The 19,149-nt window shown below is 38.8% G+C and overlaps 1 protein-coding gene across 5 annotated transcripts in view; it reads left to right on the forward strand.

The window, feature by feature from the left end:
• The window catches only part of RALGAPB (Ral GTPase activating protein non-catalytic subunit beta), an 88,058-nt gene that overhangs the window by 47,798 nt on the left and 21,111 nt on the right, over nucleotides 1-19,149 (forward strand). For all 5 annotated transcript variants that reach the window (XM_037044048.1, XM_037044047.1, XM_037044050.1 and 2 more), the window contains 6 exons: nucleotides 1,655-1,837; nucleotides 2,765-2,916; nucleotides 10,099-10,286; nucleotides 12,527-12,633; nucleotides 14,328-14,480; nucleotides 16,770-16,979. In XM_037044048.1, coding sequence (XP_036899943.1) covers nucleotides 1,655-1,837; nucleotides 2,765-2,916; nucleotides 10,099-10,286; nucleotides 12,527-12,633; nucleotides 14,328-14,480; nucleotides 16,770-16,979 — 993 coding nt within the window. The remainder of the gene's footprint in view (nucleotides 1-1,654; nucleotides 1,838-2,764; nucleotides 2,917-10,098; nucleotides 10,287-12,526; nucleotides 12,634-14,327; nucleotides 14,481-16,769; nucleotides 16,980-19,149) is intronic.

Below are 19,149 nucleotides of genomic sequence, written 5' to 3' on the forward strand. Positions count from 1 at the left end.
AGCCAGCCTGTTTCTCTTTCAAATTGTTGTTCTCTCTCTTCCCCTCCCTTCTCTCCCCCCTCCCTTCTCTCCCCCCCCTCCCTCCCCCCCATCTCTCTCTTTCTAAAACCAATGAATATATACTTGGGCAAGGATATTTTCAAAAGACAAAAAAAATAATAACAACAAAAATCCTCATTAATACAATAAACAGCCCAATTAAAAAATGGGGGAAAGATTTGAATACTTTACCAAAGAAAACATACAGATAACAAATAAGCACATGAAAATATGTTCCAGCCCTGGCTGGTGTAGCTCAGTGGATTGAGCGCGGGCCTGTGAACCACACAATCACTGTTCGATTCCCAGTCACGGCACATACCTGGGTTCTCAGCAAGGGACTCATGAGAGGCAACCATACATTGATATTTCTCTCCTTCTCTCCTTCCTTTCCTCTCTAAAGATAAATAAATAAAATCTTAAAAAAATAAAAAAATATGTTCCATATCACTAGTTATTAGGGAAATACAATTAAAACTACAATGAGTTACCATGCCTCTAAAATTGAAAAGACTGACCATACCAAATGTTGGTGAACATGTGAAGGAAGTGGAACTCCCCACACTGTGGAAGGTAAGGTTGTGTGGTGCAGCCATTTTAGAAAACAGCTTGGCAGTTCCTTAGAAAGTTCATAAGCATGCATCTCTCATATGATCCAGTCACTCTGCTACCAGGAGAGGAGCGAACATGTAGCCATACAGACTTTACACTGCTCTTCATAGCAACTTCCTAATACCCAGGGTCTAGACACAACCCAGATGCCCTTAAACAGGTGACCGATAAATCGTGTTATAGCCGTGCAGTGGAATACTACTCTACAATAAACAGGGATGAACCTTGAACATTGGATGCACACAAAAAAGTAGATAAATGTCATATAATTATGCTGAGTAAAAGAAGCAACCCCTCCCCCAGAAGAGTATGGTATTGTTTGATTGTATTTATATAAAACTCCCAAAAATGCAAGTTAGCCTATAGTGACAGCAGATCAGCAGTAACCTAGGGAGGGGGGAAAACAGAGTGAGGATTAGAAGCTGCATGAGGAGATTTGGGGGGTGGTAGATATATCCCTATCTTGATTGTGGTGATAGCTTACAGGTGTATACTTAGGCCAAAATTTACTGAATTGTGTACTTGAAATATGTGTAGTTTACGGGATGTTAATTATTCCTCTGAATTGCTGCACTGAACTGAGTAGCCCCTAGAGCATCCCTGTGGGGTTGGGTTTAGGAGGCTTAAAAAATGTGTGTTTGTTCCATTGCCAGCTATTCTTTTGTTTTTATTTTTCCAGCTATTCTTTTGCTCTCTGGCAGTGATAAGTAGGTGCATCCCAAGAGTTTAGGTTTTAGGGAATGAAAAAGTATGCTAAAGCAAAATATTATTTTAGGGCTTAAAAATGCCCTCTTTTTATATAGAGTGTTATAATACCTCTGAAATATTCTGATTTTATATATAAATAATGTTTATAAAACATTATTTTATAGAGTTTTAAATGTTTTAAAAGCAAGGTTTCCTGTGGTGTATCACATTCTCAGAAAGGCTGGGCCTCAGTGCAAATGCTTTGAAATTGGTATAATGGTTCCTGGCTAACTGTTCCCCATACGAATATGCTCAGGTGAAGGTGACGGTTGATTTAGGAGACCGAAAGCGAGCCATCAGTTCCGTGTGCAGCTACATCGTGTACCAGTGTAGTCGGCCAGCTCCTTTTCACTCCCGGGATCTGCACTCCATGATAGTGGCAGCTTTTCAGTGTCTCTGTGTCTGGCTGATAGAGCATCCTGATATGCTTGATGAAAAGGTTAGTTTACACACCAAGCAGGAACAAAGTGTATGGTGGGAGGATGTCTTTTAAAAGATATTAAAAAGAGAATATCTAAATTTAAATACTATGTTGTGTACTTTAAACTGAATGCATTTGTTATATTTCAGTAGAACACTTGTCGTTTTGAGCACAACTCAAAAACTGTCATGTGTATATTTGGGTGCAAATTAACCCACTACCGAATCAAGAAGGGCAGTTGATAGCCAGGCTGCCAACCTAGAGCAAGGCTGGTTTGTAAAGGTTGCTTGTATATAAAATTTCATTTCATGCATGTAAATACATGCTTTCCTGCTTTCGTGGAGGCACAGATGTCTAGGTTGCTTTCTCTGCCATTGTTCCATGTAACACTTATCTTATGGGAAGGTAGACAGTTACAGTGAATTCACAGTGTAAATACAAGACATGCCAGGCTTATTGGATATTCATTTAGAGATTTTTTTTATAGTTTTAGAAGTAATTCTGTTGATTAACTCTTAGTCATTTTCATAATGGCTTCTAAAGTTATAATACCAAAAATTAATTAAAACTGTCAAGTTATATATTCCCTTTGGATAATCTAATATGTTTTAAAGCATCCACGTTTAATAGATTACTGTTATATCTCTTTCATTTAGGCTTTCATGATTTATGTATAGTCCATGGCAATTTTATAATAACTATGACTAATAAAGTTGACTTGAATTTATTACTTATTACTTAGCTCTCTGAACACTTACATTTATTTCTTTAAAGAGAAATTGGGGGTTATTATATTATTATGAAATTAATATATACTATTAAACAAAATGAGAAAGAAACTGGCATCACCACCAAAACATAGCCACTATTAACTTTTGATGTACTTCCTTGTCTTCTTATAAGATAGGTGTGTTATAAAAACTGATACTCCTTTTCTGCTTCTAGGACTGTCTTAAGGAAGTACTGGAGATTGTGGAATTGGGTATTTCAGGAAGTAAGTCCAAGAGCAGTGAGCAAGAGGTCAAGTACAAAGGAGATAAGGAGCCAAACCCTGCTTCTATGAGGGTAAAGGATGCTGCTGAAGCCACCCTAACATGGTATGAAAGTAACTGCACAGGGAATGTGCCTAGAAATGAGCTGGGGTTAGCTGCGATTCCTGTTTTGTTTCCTCCCCAGTTTTTCAGTAGTAAGTGATGCAGCCCCTTTAGAATACTTTTTCTACAGAAATAAACTGGAAAAGAAAATGTCTTGGGTTTTTTTTTTTTTTTTTTTTTTTTAAGACAAAAGGAAACCAAGAACTTGGGCTGAGAGTTTGGGTCCTTGTTTTTCTATGCTGATTGACATTAATTCAAGTTATACCGTGTTCAAATTGGAAAGGATCTGGGGGAGCTTTATTCCACCTCCTGACTTGATTGATGGCTGCATCCAGGATACAGGATGGCTGCATACAGGATCTGAGTCACGCTAGTAGGTCTCTTGCTTTCTGGCTCAGTGGTGTCTGTATTCTCTGCTACACCATGTATATTATATATTAAAGATCCATTTAGCCAGGATTTAGGAACTTCCTCTTATGAACTTGTAATAAGATCACTCACAAAGATAAATCAGATTCACCACCCTCAGAGAGCTTCTTGTCTACTAGGGAAGATAAGATATGGACACAAGTAGCTATGATACTGAGTGGAAAAGAAATGCTTCAAGAGAAAGAAGTACAAATAAAATGTTGGGGAGTAGGAAGGAGGAAATGAGTACTTCCACATAAGGGAAAATTGAAGTAAGATTCCTAGGGAAAATTACATTGGACCTGACTTTTAGAGGGTGAGTGAAGTTTGAGCTGTAAGCCAGACTCCAGGTTGATTAAGCCAGCAAGGGAAGGTTCCTGTTTAAGTATTTTGATACTGAAGGAATAGAGACAGATTGGTACCTCGAAAAAGCAGCAGAAAGAGTTGAGAGAGTTTGTGTTTGACTGGTAAGTGACAAGAGTAGAAGGAGGGGAGGAAGGCAGTGTAGGCACATTTATGGATGCAAGGAAGAGGTAAGGAGAGAAGATAAGGTAGAATCAGTAAATATGGGAAGATGAAGCTTACCACAGTAAATGTGATTGAAGACCCAGAAAAATATAAAAAGGAGGGATGTCGGGTCAGTCTAGCTAGGTTGGATCATCTTGGTCTTAGTAAAGTGGTAGGCAAGACTGCTTGAAGATTTGTACATACATCAGCCCCTAACCAAGATCTCAGAATCTTTTATGTGTTCAGTGGTCTGTTGATAACTTGAGATATGTGCAGTAAAGTTGGATTCATTTCTGTTTCTCATGGGCTGAGCATTCATTAGTTTTAGAAGTGTGCTGCCTTTAGTTAGCCCTGCTCACTGCGCTAATGCTGGCTCCCAGTGATTTTGTAGAGGTTTGGCTAAGAGCTAGAAAATCAGAAAAATGTGAATGAGTACTAGAAATAATAAAAGTTCAGAGAAGAGTACACATGTGGGCTGGGGTGGATTTAAGACATAATAAAGGGCCCTGGCCGGGTAGCTCAGCTGGTTAGAGCGTCGTCCAGGTACGCTAAGGTTGCAGGTTCAATCTCTAATCAGGGCTCATGTAAGGATCAACCAGTGAATGCATAAATAAGTGGAACAACAAATTGAACTCTCTCCCTCCCCCGCCTCCCCCTTCTCTCTCTCTAAAAAAAATCAGTAAGTAAATTTTTTAAAAGTTTAAAAGCATTATAAAGGAAGAGATCCCTGGGATGCCTCCCCGTAGCCCAGCCAGTAGTTACGTAGGTCGCTCATCTGTCGTGTCTGTGCTGGCAACTTTACCAAAGGTGTCTCCAGTTTCCAGTCTTGAAGGGTGCCTTGAATAGTACTGTCATCATGAAATATGTCCAAAACCGCATTTCTCTCTTCCTTTACAATTACAGCTTTATGTCAGTATCACTGCTGTTTTCTAGTTATACATACACTAATTTTGTTTTATATTTTAAAGTTTATGTCATTTTCCTTTTGAAGCCAGTGACTGAGTCCATTTGACTTTACTTTTGAAGTTTCTTCCACCTCCTCTAACCTCAGGTAGCATCCTGGCCGAGATCCTTCTCACAATTTGCCTGATTTCCCTGTTCTCAGTCTCTTGCCCTTCCTGTTCATCTTGCGTTGTATTGTTGAACTGATTACCCTTAGGCACTGTTTTTATTCTGCTGTTTGAGTGATTGAAAACTGAATAGATCTGGGTTTCCTGCCATGTTCTGTGAAACCTATGGTCTGGTTTTCAAGGACCTCATTATTCTGTCCCCACTTAAATTGTCCGATCTTTCCCAGCACATCTGTTCTGCCATCGTTGGGCCTAGCAAGCCACTTGTGGTTATGAACTGCGCATACTCATACCTGTCTGTGTATTACCCCGGGTTTTAGGACTTCCCTCTTCTCTTAACCACACCCTCCAGCGTTCAGTGCTCACATCAAATCTAGCTACCTCTGTGGGACCTTCTTTGGTTATTCTGCTTCTGCATGATGACTCTTTTGTACCTGTATGCTTGTTCAGTCTGACCCTACCATATAGCATGAATTCTGCAGTATGTTGTCATGGTCATACCTGGTTATGTTTAATACATGCCAACGGTTTTTCCAACCTGGATAGAGGCCATGTTTATTCTTCGCACCCCTCACAGTGCTGGGCACACAGTAGACAATGATGGAACTTAGATTGCCTGGTTGCGTTTTCCCCTTAGCATACTAATATAAATTCAGAATTAGGACTCTTGGAAATCATGTCAGTAGCCCCTCTGCTTGAGTTGCTTATTTTTGAAAGTATATTTTGTTTTTTATGCTATTATAGTTGTCCCATTTTTTTCTCTCCTTTATTTTCCTCCACCCTGCATCCTCCCTCCCACCAGCATTCTCCCCACACTCCCTTAGCTCGTGCCCTTGGGTCCTACATATAAATTCTTTGGCTTCTCCATTTCCTATTCTATTCTTAACCTCCCCCTGTGTGTTTTATACCTACCATTTATGCTTCTTATTCCCTGTACCTTTTCCCACATTCTCCCCTCTCCCCTTCCCCATTGTGATCTCCATTTCTGTGATTCTGTTCCTGTTTTGTGTGTTTGCTTAAGATTGTTTTTATTTTAGGTTCAGTTATTTCTACTTTTGAGTTTGTTGTCATTTTACTGTTCATAGTTTTGATTGTCTTTTTCTTAGGTAAGTCCCTTTAACAGTTCATACAGTGAGAGCTTGGTGGTGATTAACTCCCTTAACTTGACCTTATCTGGAAAGCACTTTATCTGCCCTTCCATTCTAAATGATAGCTTTGCTGGATAGCTAATCTTGGATGTAGGTCCTTGCCTTTCATGACTTGGAATACTTCTTTCCAGCCCCTTCTTGCCTGCAAAATGTCTTCTGAGAAATCAACTGACAGTCTTATAGGCACTCCTTCAAAAGTAACTGTCTCCTTTTCTCTTGCTACCTTTAAGATTCTCTCCTTATCTTTAATCTTGGGTAATGTGATTATGCTGTGCCTTGGTGTGTGCTTCCTTGGGTCCAACTTCTTTGGGGCTATATGAGTCCCCTAGATTTCCTAGAAGTCTATTTCCTTTGCCAGATTGGGGAAGTCCTCTTTTATTATTTGTTCAAATAAGTTTTCTACTTTTTGTTCTTCCTATTCTCCTTCTGGTACTCCTATAATTCGGATGTTGGAATGTTTAAAGATGTCTTGGAGGTTCCTATTTTTTGAATTTTTGTCTCTTCATTCTGTTCCGATTGAATGTTTATTTCTTCCTTCAGTTCCAAATCATTGATTTAAGCCCTGATTTCCTTCCCTTTACTGTTGGTTCCCTGTATATTTTGCTTTATTTCACTTTGCATAGCTTTCACTTTTTCCTCTATTTTGTGACTGTACTCAACCATTTCTGTGAGCATCCTGATTACCAGTGTTTTGAATTCTTTGCATCTGATAGATTGGCTGTTTCTTCATTGCTTAGTTCTGTTTTGGGAGGTTTGATCTGTTCTTTCATTTCTTTGCCTTATTTCTTTGTCTCAGTGTGCCTGTTACAATGTAAGGGGTGGAGCCTTAGGTATTCGCTGGGGTGGGGCAACCCATGTTGGGGCACTGTATGAGGGGAGGGGTCAGAGAGGGAACAAAGCCATTTGCTCAGCTCTAGGTTGGCTTTCAGTCACTTCCTCTGCTATTGACAAGGAAATTGGGCCCTTCTGGTGCTGACTCCCAGTTGGGTGGGCTTGTGTATGTTCTCTTCAAGGAACCCTCCTGTGAGGCTGGCAGTTTCTTCAAGTTTTTGTAGTCAGAGGTTTTGAGGCTTTATTTCCCCACGCTGGAACCCTGGGTTGGGTGGTTCACCTCACTCCCTAGCTATTCCTCTCTGCTTATCTGCACGCACATGTGGGACTACCTGGTGCACCAGCCACACCCGTGCACGTCCTCTCCACTCCATTTACCTGTCTCCACTCCTCCTTTGAGTCTGAATGAATGTTTCTTCTTTAATTCATTGGCTGTTGGACTTCTCTACAGTTCAGTTTTCTGGCATTTCTGGTTATTTTTTGTTTTTAAATTTCATAGGTTCCATTTCTTGGTTGTGTGAGGAGGCAATGTGTATCTACCTGCACCTCTGTCTCAGCTGGAAGTGCTGCTTAAGTCATTTAAAGACATACTTACCAAGTGACTAATCCTCCAGTTTGGGGATTCCTGATCCCCAAGGTTACCTGTTTCATTTTAATGGTTAAAAACCTGATGTTTACATTGAGCTGAAATCTCTCCCACTTGAACTTCTACTTACTGATTCTGATTCTAACTTCTTTCCCAAACAGTAAAGATGTCTGAAGACAATGCTTGTTCTGTGATTCATTTGTGCCAGCATTTTCAGCTATTTTTCAAATGACCCAAGTACTTTTATCATCCTGGTCATTATCCTGTCAATGGGGTGGGTTTGACTATGTGCCTCTTCAAGGTCATTTACTGAGTATAATATGCCAGATGTGGACTGATGACTTTTAAACTATAAAATACTATATTTTAACTAAAATGTACTGGGAGACTGCATTAGATTTTTAATAACCTATTGATTTTAATTTATTCAGCTAAATCTTTTGAGTCTTTTCCACCTTTCATCAAATTTTCTATACTTGTCTGGGGGTATTTGGATGTAATGTACAGAACTTTACATTTAAACCTGAAATTTTTTTCATGTAAGGTTACTTCATAATTTTTAGTCTTTTAAGAGTCTTTTGGATTCCAACTTTTATTCTGATATATTAACTCTGCAACTCATCTTTTGGTCAACTGCAGATATAATGATTCTACCTTATGTGTCCTGATAAAGACATCGATAAAAATATTGAATGGAAGTAGACTCACAAAGCACATTATAGGAGATTTCCCTTCAGATTCATGGGGATTTTTAAATCTTGTCTACAGGTTTATCATGATACCCTGTCAAATACTTGCACGTCTTGATTTCAGAGATATTTCTCTGCTTTTCTGGTTTAGTCACCATACAGAAGAAAAAATGTGGTTAGGCTGGTGGGATTCGATCATTGCGACCTATTCCCTTGTGAGCAACCTATTTAATAATGTCTTAGCATCTTACATAGAACACAGTAAGCTCACCTGGTTCATTCATGTGCTTTGTGGCAGCCATCTTTGTCCTGATTTAGAATACCCAAGCCATATGTTCCCATTACTGGTATATCACCTACTTTTCACAGGTCTTTAGGCTTGATCTATCATGAAATTCTTCTGATCCTTGATATTCTTAGAAAGGCCCCTCCTAGGAGGAGAGAAAAGTGAAGGAAAACATGTATTGAGCAATGTTGCCTTTCATTATCAGAGATGTTTGTGTTCAAACATTATAATTAAAGAGAAAGGGAGAGGCCACTCTGGCTGAGGATTGACATGATAAAAATGGTATTAGGGAATGTTAGTTTTCCAAATGAGCTGCATGTGAAAGGCCAGGTGATATTAGGACCACAAGATAAAATCTTGTGTTTTTATTACAAGATACTTTGTGTGCCTCAGTTTCTTCATTATAAAAGGGGGATAATAGTGGTATCTATCTCATAGGGTTGTTATAACTAAGTAAAATAATCTGTGTGAAGTACTTAGACCAATGCCTGCACATGGTAAGTGCTCTATATAAGTTATTATTGTTGAATGTATACAAAAATCTTTACGAATATAAATATTCATATTAGGCTTGATCAGTTGAATTCCAGTTTCCAAATCAGTTTTTAAAAAGTATACTTGCATTTGGTAATTATAGCAGTTTTGTGAAATATAACTATTAGTGCGTCAAGTTCCTTATCTATAAAATGAAGATAATGTCTACTGTGGTCTCTTAAAGATCATTTATCTCTTCTGAACCTGAGTTTCATCATCTGGAAAATTGAATGGGTTTGGTTTATCCTTTTCTAGGTCCAGAATGCTTTAGTTAATTAATTTTGAAAGCTGGTGCACACAAAAATTTTTTATGTATCTTCAGGAGCTTCATGATTTAGAATTGTGGTTAATTAGGGTAGCAAACTCTGAGAGAGAAATTTGCTTGCAAGAAGTTTATTGGATGCACTCGCAACAAAGATCTGGAACTGAGTTGGCCCTTCACTTCACAGTTCTCTGAAGTTGGGGCAGGGCTGCTGGAACTTTGTACCCTGCATCAGCCGTTCTGTGGGAGTGTACTGTCCTGTCCCAGAGGAAGTTGTAATCTGAGATGAGTTGGTTCTTGTAGGCTGAAGGCACCACCTGCTGGAGAGGGACTCAGCTGAAAGCTGTGGCCAACTCCCTGCATGTGGGGGGATGGATTTTTCAGTACTGGGGCGGGGTGGGAGCGAACCTGGACAGGACACCAAGGCGTCCATCACAGGGAATAGACTGCGCACCCATGGTTTTGGCCCAGACTTTCAGGGGAAAATCTTTTGGTTTAAATTTTTAATGAATTTTTAAATTTGTTTATATTTAGAAACAAAACTGATTATTGTGTTCTAGGGTGTATTTTGCATGTGGATATCATTACTGCTGTCTAGAGTTACACTTTTAATGCATAAGCATAAATAAAAGAATTTAAAACATTTATATAGATACAGAATTAGTACTACTCATGTATAATGCACATCTCTATTTTTCCCTCAGAAATTTGGGCAAAGAATGCACATTATACATAGCAAAATACTATAGAATTGACCATGGTTGGGTCAGTTAAAATCAAAAGTGCAGCAGTATACATTGATACATGAGGTAAACATAAGATTTTGCTTTGGGAATTAACTGTTATCTTTTGTATTCTCCATAGTATTATGCAGTTGCTTGGCGCATTTCCCTCACCAAGTGGTCCTGCCTCTCCTTGTAGTCTGGTGAATGAGACCACTTTGATTAAGTACTCCAGGCTACCAACCATAAACAAGCATAGTTTCCGGTACTTTGTTTTGGATAACAGTGTCATCCTGGCAATGCTGGAGCAGCCTCTCGGGAATGAACAGAGTAAGTTTCAGCACTTTGGGCCTTCTCCACGGCTAAATCATCATGTTCACCAGTACTGGCAAGCTGTTTCCTACAGGGGAGGAAAGACTGTAAACTCTAAGTAATTGTGCATTTGTCAGAAAGATGCCTTGCTGTAGGATAAGAGCAAATGAAAAATAGAAGGTCAGAAAACAGAATATACATATTGTATAGAATTTCTCAGAGGCTCTTAATGCAGGTTTGAAATATCAGAAAAGAGCCCTATGGTTTTATAAAATGTTTGTTTCAGTGAGCTATTTTCTGTTGTTTAATGTATCTAGAAACCATTATTACTCTTCTTTTATTCTTGAACTTTGGATCCTCCCCCTCACTTTTCAGCGTTCTATGTCAGTTACTGGTGTCACCCAAACAGGTGGAAATTTGAGGAGTCATCTTTACCTTGCCTGTTTTTTTCTGTTATTCTCTTGTATAACTGATTTCACGGTTTCCACCTCCCCAGTGACTCGCTTCTTTCCTTTCCTTTGTACCTCTCCCAGTACATTCAAATGCAGGGCCTTGTTATTTCTTATCCAGATTGTCGCCGTGGTTTCCTGCCTCGACTAATACCCCCGCCCCCCAGTCCCCAAATTTGTTGCCCATATCTCCACCCACCATTGTGTTCATCCTCAAACACAGATCTGACCGTACCACTGCCCTTCTGAAAACGCTTCAGTGATTTTTTCCGTCGACAAACACTGTTTTCCTCTTCTTTCTCCCCCAAATGAAAATTATCTCAGAGTACCTGACTACCACTATAACTAAGACTACTCAAAATACATTTCTTCCCGGAGGTAATTGGAATCAGCTAGTTTATAAAGGAAGCATGTTCTCAGAGGGACTCTTACTGCGAAAGGTGCAGGAAAGTGAGGGTTACGGAATCTGGGCATATAGGGACCCAGGGAATCACTTAGTGTACAGTTCCCCCATTTACAGGTGAAGGAACTGCGACTTCAAGCAGGTATGTGACCCATCCAGGGTTAAGTATGTGGTATGACTAGGCCTAGAATCCAAATTTTCTGAGCCTTATCCTGTCCCTTTCTGTTACCATTGCCCCATAGTAATAGGCTTTTCTTAGTCATTAAAGACTTGCCTTCTTACCTTTGCAAAGGTGAATAGGGTCTCAGAGTCCCATGCAAATTCTGTTGAGAATACATAAATAGGATCGAATAAATCCATAAAAATAAAAGTGAGACATTTTCCCGAAGTTCAGGGATAAATGAATATCATCACAGGTTTTGAGTTGTGGAGGATGCGGTGACTTTAGTGGGGAGTACAAGGGGCCTTTAATCATTGCCCAGCTCCAGAAGTGCTGGTCACAAGTCTTACCTGCAGTCACCTGTTACTTTTCCATCCCAGACCTAGGGCTTGACCCTTCTCTCTCTTGTGCCTGTTATTATGATTTCTCCTGCCTCCTTCTCCCAAGCCACCTGCTAAGGAGTCTGCAAAATCCCAGCATCCCCTCTGGGCTTCCTGGTCTTTTCCATACCTTTTAGGGCTCTATTACTCTCATTTCAAGCAATTACATTTCATCAAAAGTCTACCAGAAATATAAAACAATAAGGATTTACAAGAATTACAAAGGACATTTTAATAGTTTATTGCAATAGTTAATAGGAAATGAGAGAGAAATTTGAACAACTTTGCCTCCCACACTGGAGACTAAGAAAGGAAATAAGAAGGAGGATCTGGGTCACTCAAGTCCATCCTGAGTTCTTTACCCCCTTTTCATTTCCCGAACTTCCGCTGGGATGGAGCAGTGGTACGAAGGCAGGGGCAAATATAGTAGCGCTGTAAGCACTCGTCTGTCTTCTTGCACTTGGGCCATTCAGACATTGGAAGTTAAGGGTATTGGCCAGGACAGTGTTTCCCAGAAGTGTGTGTGTACCATTGGAGATACGTGAAATGATGTTAGTCAATGTGTTGTTGGTAAACATTTTATGTATCTTTAATGTGTTAAAAATATATATTTAGCACATCAGAATTATGGTTTTCCATTTCAAGTAGAGATAGATAATTTCCTTTTAAAATAAATTTAAGTTTAAAAAAGAAAGTGGTTCATCAATGTAACACTTCGTGGGTGTGACAGAAACCACAGAAATGGTACACAAGGATGGAAGTTTGGGAAACACTGTTCTAGGACTTTAGTAGAAGCTCTGCAGTTGATAACCAGTGTATTTTAAATGGGTGTCTGAAATAAAAACTTTTGCACCATTTTATTCTAGATGATTTTTTCCCCTCTGTCACTGTGCTGGTCCGGGGAATGTCTGGAAGACTTGCTTGGGCACAACAGCTTTGCCTTTTACCCAGAGGAGCAAAAGCAAATCAGAAGGTATCCATCAGAAGTTACAGGGAAGTGACTAGGAGTGAGTGTGTGGATACTTGTGTGCGCACATGTGCGTGCTATGATTTAAAAGTTCAAAAAGTTCCAACAAAAGTCACAGAAAGAAATATTTTTGACCCTAGCCAGGGTCTTAGGGGCTTCACATGAGAATCATCTTAGGACCTTAGAATTCTAGACTCCCTAATTATTCTTTCAGCACATCTTCAGGCCAGGCGTATTTTAAAAAGCCTTCCTGGTGGTTCTGATGATTAAGAGCTGCTTATGAACAATTGAACCATCTTTTTAAGACAGGGTTAAATAAATATAATAAAACTCAGATTTGTGCCATATATGAAAAGAATTTGGTTAGACCTTTGATCTCTCTGGCAACAGGACTTGTTTCGAATGATTCATTGCTATATAATTGATAATGTGCTCTATAATTGTCTTAATATGCTACACAATTTAATGAAACCTTACTGTGGGGTGGCACAGTTTATTTTCTTTATAAAAATTTTTTTTTAAGATTTTATTTATTTATTTATCTTTTTAGAGGGGAAGGAGAGGGAGAGAAACATCAATGTATGGTTGCCTTTCATGCGTCCCCTGCTGGGAGTTGGCCTGCAGGGAACTGGCTTGCAACCCAGGCATGTGCCCTGACTGGGAATCAAACCGCGATCGTCTGGTTCGCAGGCTATAAAATTTTTTAGAAAAGTTGCTTATGGGAGAAGTTGGGAAATTCAGATAATAAAGAAGAAAATTTAAATTACTTTACTTTCACTCTCTAGAATAGATAACCACTGTTAGTATTTTAGGGGGTTTCCTTCCGGTTCTTTTCCTCTGTGTACATAACACTTAAGTAGACTTTTGAGTCATTTTTATACTGCTATTTTCACTTATCACATTGTAAGTTTTTGCTTATATTACCAAAATTTCTTTAAAATGTGACTTAATAAAATTTCACCAACGTTTACATCCTGGATGGTGTGGTTCAGTGGATTGAGCACCAGCCTGTGAATCCAAAGGTCACTGGTTTGATTCCCAGTCAAGTGCACATTCCTGGGTTGTGGGCCAGGCCCCAGAAGGGGCCATACAAGAGGCAGTCAGTCAGTGTTTGTTTCACACATCAATGTCTCTCTTCTTCTTTTTCTCTTTCCTTTCCCTTCTCTCTAAAAAAATAAATAAATAAAATCTTTAAAAATAATTTCACCAGCATTTAAGAGAGACACTTACAATTAGAGTATGAAGACCTAGGTTTGTTGCTTATACTTTCAGTTAAACCATACTAAGGTTCCAGTTGAGCTCCCTGTCTAGAGATGCCCAGTGGACCTGAACTTGTACTTTATTCTATGGAATGATTTGAGAGCCATTGGGGAAGAAGAAACTTTGAGCCTTAAGCTTTGAAATGCCTTACCCATTGGCTGTCCACAGAATATGGGAGATCCAGGCCTGGGGCAGTAGAGGTCCACAATCCATGTCACAAAATCTATAATAATTTGATGAACAATCATACAATATATAATAGAGTACACTGGTACACAGGCTGCTTACCTTTACTGTTAATGGTAGTATTTACAGATTCTTACTGAGTTTCTGTGTTATGTAGTCCTAGAGAAACATAGGCATCTAAGAGACTAGGGAAATGCGTGTCATTACAGATGGTACCAAATGTAGTAAACATAGTGTTACTTTTTTTTTAACAGCTTTTTGTGCCTGAACCTCGTCCAGTTCCTAAAAATGATGTTGGATTTAAATATACTGTGAAACATCGACCATTTCCTGAAGAGGTGGATAAGATTCCTTTTGTGAAAGCAGATCTGAGTATTCCAGATTTGCATGAAATCGTCACTGAAGAAGTAAGACAAATTATTGTCTGCTGTTGTTAAAGGAATAACCGTAAACATTCTTAAACAACTTCCATGATTAAGACACTTTTGTTTTTAATATTATTGGAGTTGATTCATAAGATGACTTGGATCTCTGTTATCCAGGAGGTTATATAGAAAGACCGGTACAGATTGTGGCTGATTGAAGGGAACTGGATGTCTCTTAGAGAGAGGTCACGGGGTTGCCCGGGCTGGCCCACGGTAGGTTTCAGTAGTGTGGTGACATGATCAGATTCCTGTGGAGGATATTTGGAGGAAGGAGATCAGTTCAGAGACTGTTGCGACAGTCTCAGCAGGAGAAAGGAAAGACTACCTCACTGATAGTGGAGTTAAAAATACTGGAATGTATTACAGAGGTAGATCCAAACTGTCTTGGATTGATGAGGGAAGGAAAAGAGCCAGACAACTCTAGATGTTGAGCTTGACTTACAGAAAAGATATTGGTACCATTTATAGAAATCTGGATATTAGGATGTGGACAGATTTGGGAAGACAGAAAAATTTATTTGGTTTTAGATTTAGATAATTAGATTAAGTAATTGGTATCTTAGGTCAAGGGAGAAGAAATTTAAGTAGGGGATAGGGTATGTCAGGGCATGAGAGAATACAGGGGCCGAAATAGAGGTTGCTTACTTTTCAAGCTAGGAGGTTAGGGAAAAGGAACACTAAGAAGAAGCCCCTGGATTTTGGCATGAAATTATAGCTGCCCTTTGAAAATAGGTTCAAAGGAGTATTAAAGGCCAGGGCCGCATACAAGGAGCTGAGGAGTGAATGGTTAATGAGAAGCAGTGAATATAAACTATACTGTTAGTAGTAAAGGGAAGGATGAGGCATAAGGAATAGCCTTGCTAAGAGAAGGCAAGGCTAGTTTTTTTTTCCTTTTCTTTCCTTTTTTTTTTCTTTTCTATTCTTTTAATTCAAGTATGGGAGGAATATAAACTTGCTTAGAGGTCAAAAGAAGGTACCAGTGGAGGTCTATATTTGCTAATACTGTAAGATAGGCCAGGGAAATGATTAATAGAGTAAGGTCTGGAGGCAGTAGGGTCAAGAGTCTGTGTGATTTTGTCTAGAAAAGGGATATTCCTAGTAAGACAGGAGAGAGAGTAGGTAAAGGTTCAGAGACATTCAGAGGTGGAAAGGAGGGAAATTGAAGGAGCTTGTGTAAATTTTAATCTTTGTTCTTAGCAGTGAACTAGGAAATCAAAGATGGCTCTGAAAATTGCCAGGCAGCTCCACTAAGGCTAAGTAGCATTGTTTGTAATGAAGTTACTTACTCTGCTGACTTTCTTCAAAAGTCCTTGGGATCTGGAGGCATAAGTGAAAGTTTGAGTGGTGTGGAGATTGATGGGTGGGAATATGGAAAAAATAAAGAATAACAAGGCCATTAATATGCTTAGGAAAAGGTATTAAGATGTTACATTTTGGGGGGATTAGGCTTGTTTGGGAAGTAGATGAAGCCAAAAGGGTGGTAATGGCCTGGAAAACTGTGGGGAGGGGTAACCAACCTGGATACCATGCAGTGATGGAAAGTGAAGGAGTGTGAGAACTGCAGGAAAGGGATTATGATTGGATAAGGGAATTTCAGAACTGTAGCCCCCGAAAGCACAGCACACCTGAAATACAAAAGTATCCTTATAGATGGCCAGAAGTTATAAGGTTGAATAGGCTGTAGAAATACAGGGTGGGGCAAAAATAGGTTTACAGTTGTGAGTACACGAAACACAGAGTTTTTTCTTGTATTATTATGTATTGTTACTGTATTCTTTTCCATATGAACAACTGTAAACCTACTTTTGTCCCGCCTTGTATAAGCCAGATTGTTAGAAGGATCACTGCTTACCAGAGAGGGTGGAATTTTAAACTAGCATTGATCAGAAGGAAAGTGGAGAGGTCAGGGGGAGGCTCAGAGTATAGTGGAGTAATCCATGTGGATACGGACTTCAAAACATGAGGGGTCACTGTAGGACAGTGGGCTGGGTGAGGGATGGGGACAATTGCTCTGTCCCCTTTCGTGAAGCAGGGACAGAATGGTTTCATTGACAGGGTGGAGAGGAAGGAGCAATTCTTGAGGCTATAGGCAAGTTTCTTTGGTACTTTTTTAACCTTGAAACATGTTTGCATTGAATTTCAACTCTGTTGATCCCTGAAAATTATCTTCATTTATTTTGTTGCTTGCAGCTTTATTTTCATTTTAAAATTAAGAATGATTTTATTCCTTTTATAATAGTTCCCCCAAATTAAATATTTGGTTTATTTCAGTTAGAAGAGAGACATGAGAAATTAAGGAATGGCATGGCCCAGCAAATTGCTTATGAGATACACCTTGAACAACAAAGTGAGGAGGCGTTGCAGAAGAGAAGTTTTCCCGATCCAGTCACAGATTGCAAGCCCCCACCTCCTGCCCAGGAATTCCAAACAGCACGCCTTTTCCTTTCACACTTTGGATTTTTGTCCTTAGAAGCATTGAAGGTAATTTTCCTAAATTTGTATGAATAAGTGTATTCATAATTTAACATTGAGCTGATGATAGCAAAAACATTTTTATGAGAATAGAGGAATTAAAAAAAAAGAAATGGGCAAGTAAATGAAATTCTGTGGTGCCATAGGTTACATACACTGTGTGAGTCTGGGACAGTTTGTCCCATGAGTGCTTCCGGAGTTCTGTGAGAGGGGACTGCTTTGATGACACATCCAGCTCTGAATTTTCTAGGGTGATGGGGGACCCATATCACACATGTAAGTGAGATCTACAGATAATTAGAAAAAGAATCTTAAAACTCTTCCTACTAAAATTTATTGCTAAAAGGATGGGCTACAATGGACTCTGCTCTTTCATAGCATTTTTAAAAACAGAACAAGTATTTGTGAGTTATTTCTTATGTTTTGCATTTTCTAAGATTAGACTGTCTAGATGTATGCCCAGGCAGACTACTTGCTAGCTTTGTGATCTTGGTCAAGTTACCTGACTTTTCTAAGTTCCTCATCTACAAAGTGGGCCGACAGAAGTATCCATCTCATTGTGGTTATGTTGCGGCTTCCTGTAGTAGTTAGCAGAAAGTAAGCCATCGTAAGGTAAATGTCATTATTCTTAATTCTAGTATCCTTAAACCAATTTTTCAAGGGAAGTGATGTGATCCTATTTTACAGATGTGGAAACAGAGGCTCAAACTGTGAACTAGCTTGCCTATGGTGCATTTGGGTTTTGTTCCAAGGCCTCTTTGTTTTGAAAAGCACGACTGAATGTTGCCAAGCAAGAAGTTGCTTATTGCACAACTCATCCCCTTCCCTTACTCCCTAGCAGCTACTTGGTTAAAGGCCCTGTAATTTTTTAGGAAACCAGGGGGAACTTTGTGTCTGATTCTGTGTTTCAGCATATAGATGGAAAATATTTTATGTTGTAGAGAAGTGAGTTGTCGATGGGGAGTATCAACATGGAAACTTAAAGTGCAGAAGAAAAGAGAGGAAATGGGAAGAAATACAGTGGCAAATAGTGGAAGATAAGGAACAAAAAGATACAGCCTACAAATGATTAGTTATATTCCTCATGAAGAAAATTAAATAGTCAAATAATAATAAAAGTATACTAGGAAAAATTATTACACCCTGTGGACTGAAAGGCAAGAAGAGTCTTTTGTCCCTGTTCATAACACTGTCCCAGAGATTGTAATTATCCATTCGGGTTACCTGTTTTAGTGAAAATTTTTAAGCTTTCAAGAAAATAATTTTCATGCTTTGTCATCTATGTCAGAACATAGGAAAAAATCAGAAAGTTAACTGGTTTATTTTATGAATCTCAGCATATTTCTAATCACTTAAACGTGACAGAAAAGCTGTACATCGATCTTTCTTAGGAATATATTGTACGAATGTATGCACAAGTACTAAGGAGAATGCTAGTAAAACTGAATTCAGTAGCATGTTAAGCAAATTACCTTCCACAACCAAGCAAGTTTTTTTATAGGAATTCAAGGAGTGTTAGTTATTGAGAAATATTAGTATATCTATTAAAAAGTTAATTTGCCTGTATTTGTAGATCAGTCAGTGAAACAGTAAGTCAGTAATGTAGCCCTCTCTACATCGTGGCCTGTGAGAAACTGGAAGTAGCCTTGGATAAAATCAGGCAAAGGATGTTGACCTCAACCACTGTTGATCACTGAGAATTTTTTAGTCAATGACAATTTTTAATTTTAAAATAATTGTAGATTAATAGAGAGTTGTAAAAAAAAAAAGTACAGGAAAGTTTCCCCAATTGTGACATCTTACACTATACTTATGAAATCAAAACCAAGAAAGTCAACAAAATATTAAACTAAAAAGAGGTAAAAACTATTGAAAGAAGATAGCTCATAGATAACAAGACTTTTAATTAGACAACCATACAAGAATCAATAAATGTTTAAATAAATGAGAGTTAAGATCACACTAAAAAGTAATTAATAACTATAACTCTGTAATATCCAGTTAAAAATACAGTGCAGAAGTACCCCATTTACAGCTGTTGATACTGACAGAAGTTACCCTAACAAACTGTATGGGAACTAGAGGAGAAAATTGAAAAAGTCAAGAGAAATAAGACGTGTGCATGTTACGTTCCTGGTTTGGAAGATCATCCAGGAGAACAAACGTCAGTGATCCCTCA

The sequence above is a fragment of the Sturnira hondurensis genome, unplaced genomic scaffold, assembly GCF_014824575.4.
Source record: "Sturnira hondurensis isolate 20B ecotype Veracruz unplaced genomic scaffold, ASM1482457v3 Scaffold0004136, whole genome shotgun sequence".
In the NCBI taxonomy this organism is placed as follows: Eukaryota; Metazoa; Chordata; class Mammalia; order Chiroptera; family Phyllostomidae; genus Sturnira; species Sturnira hondurensis.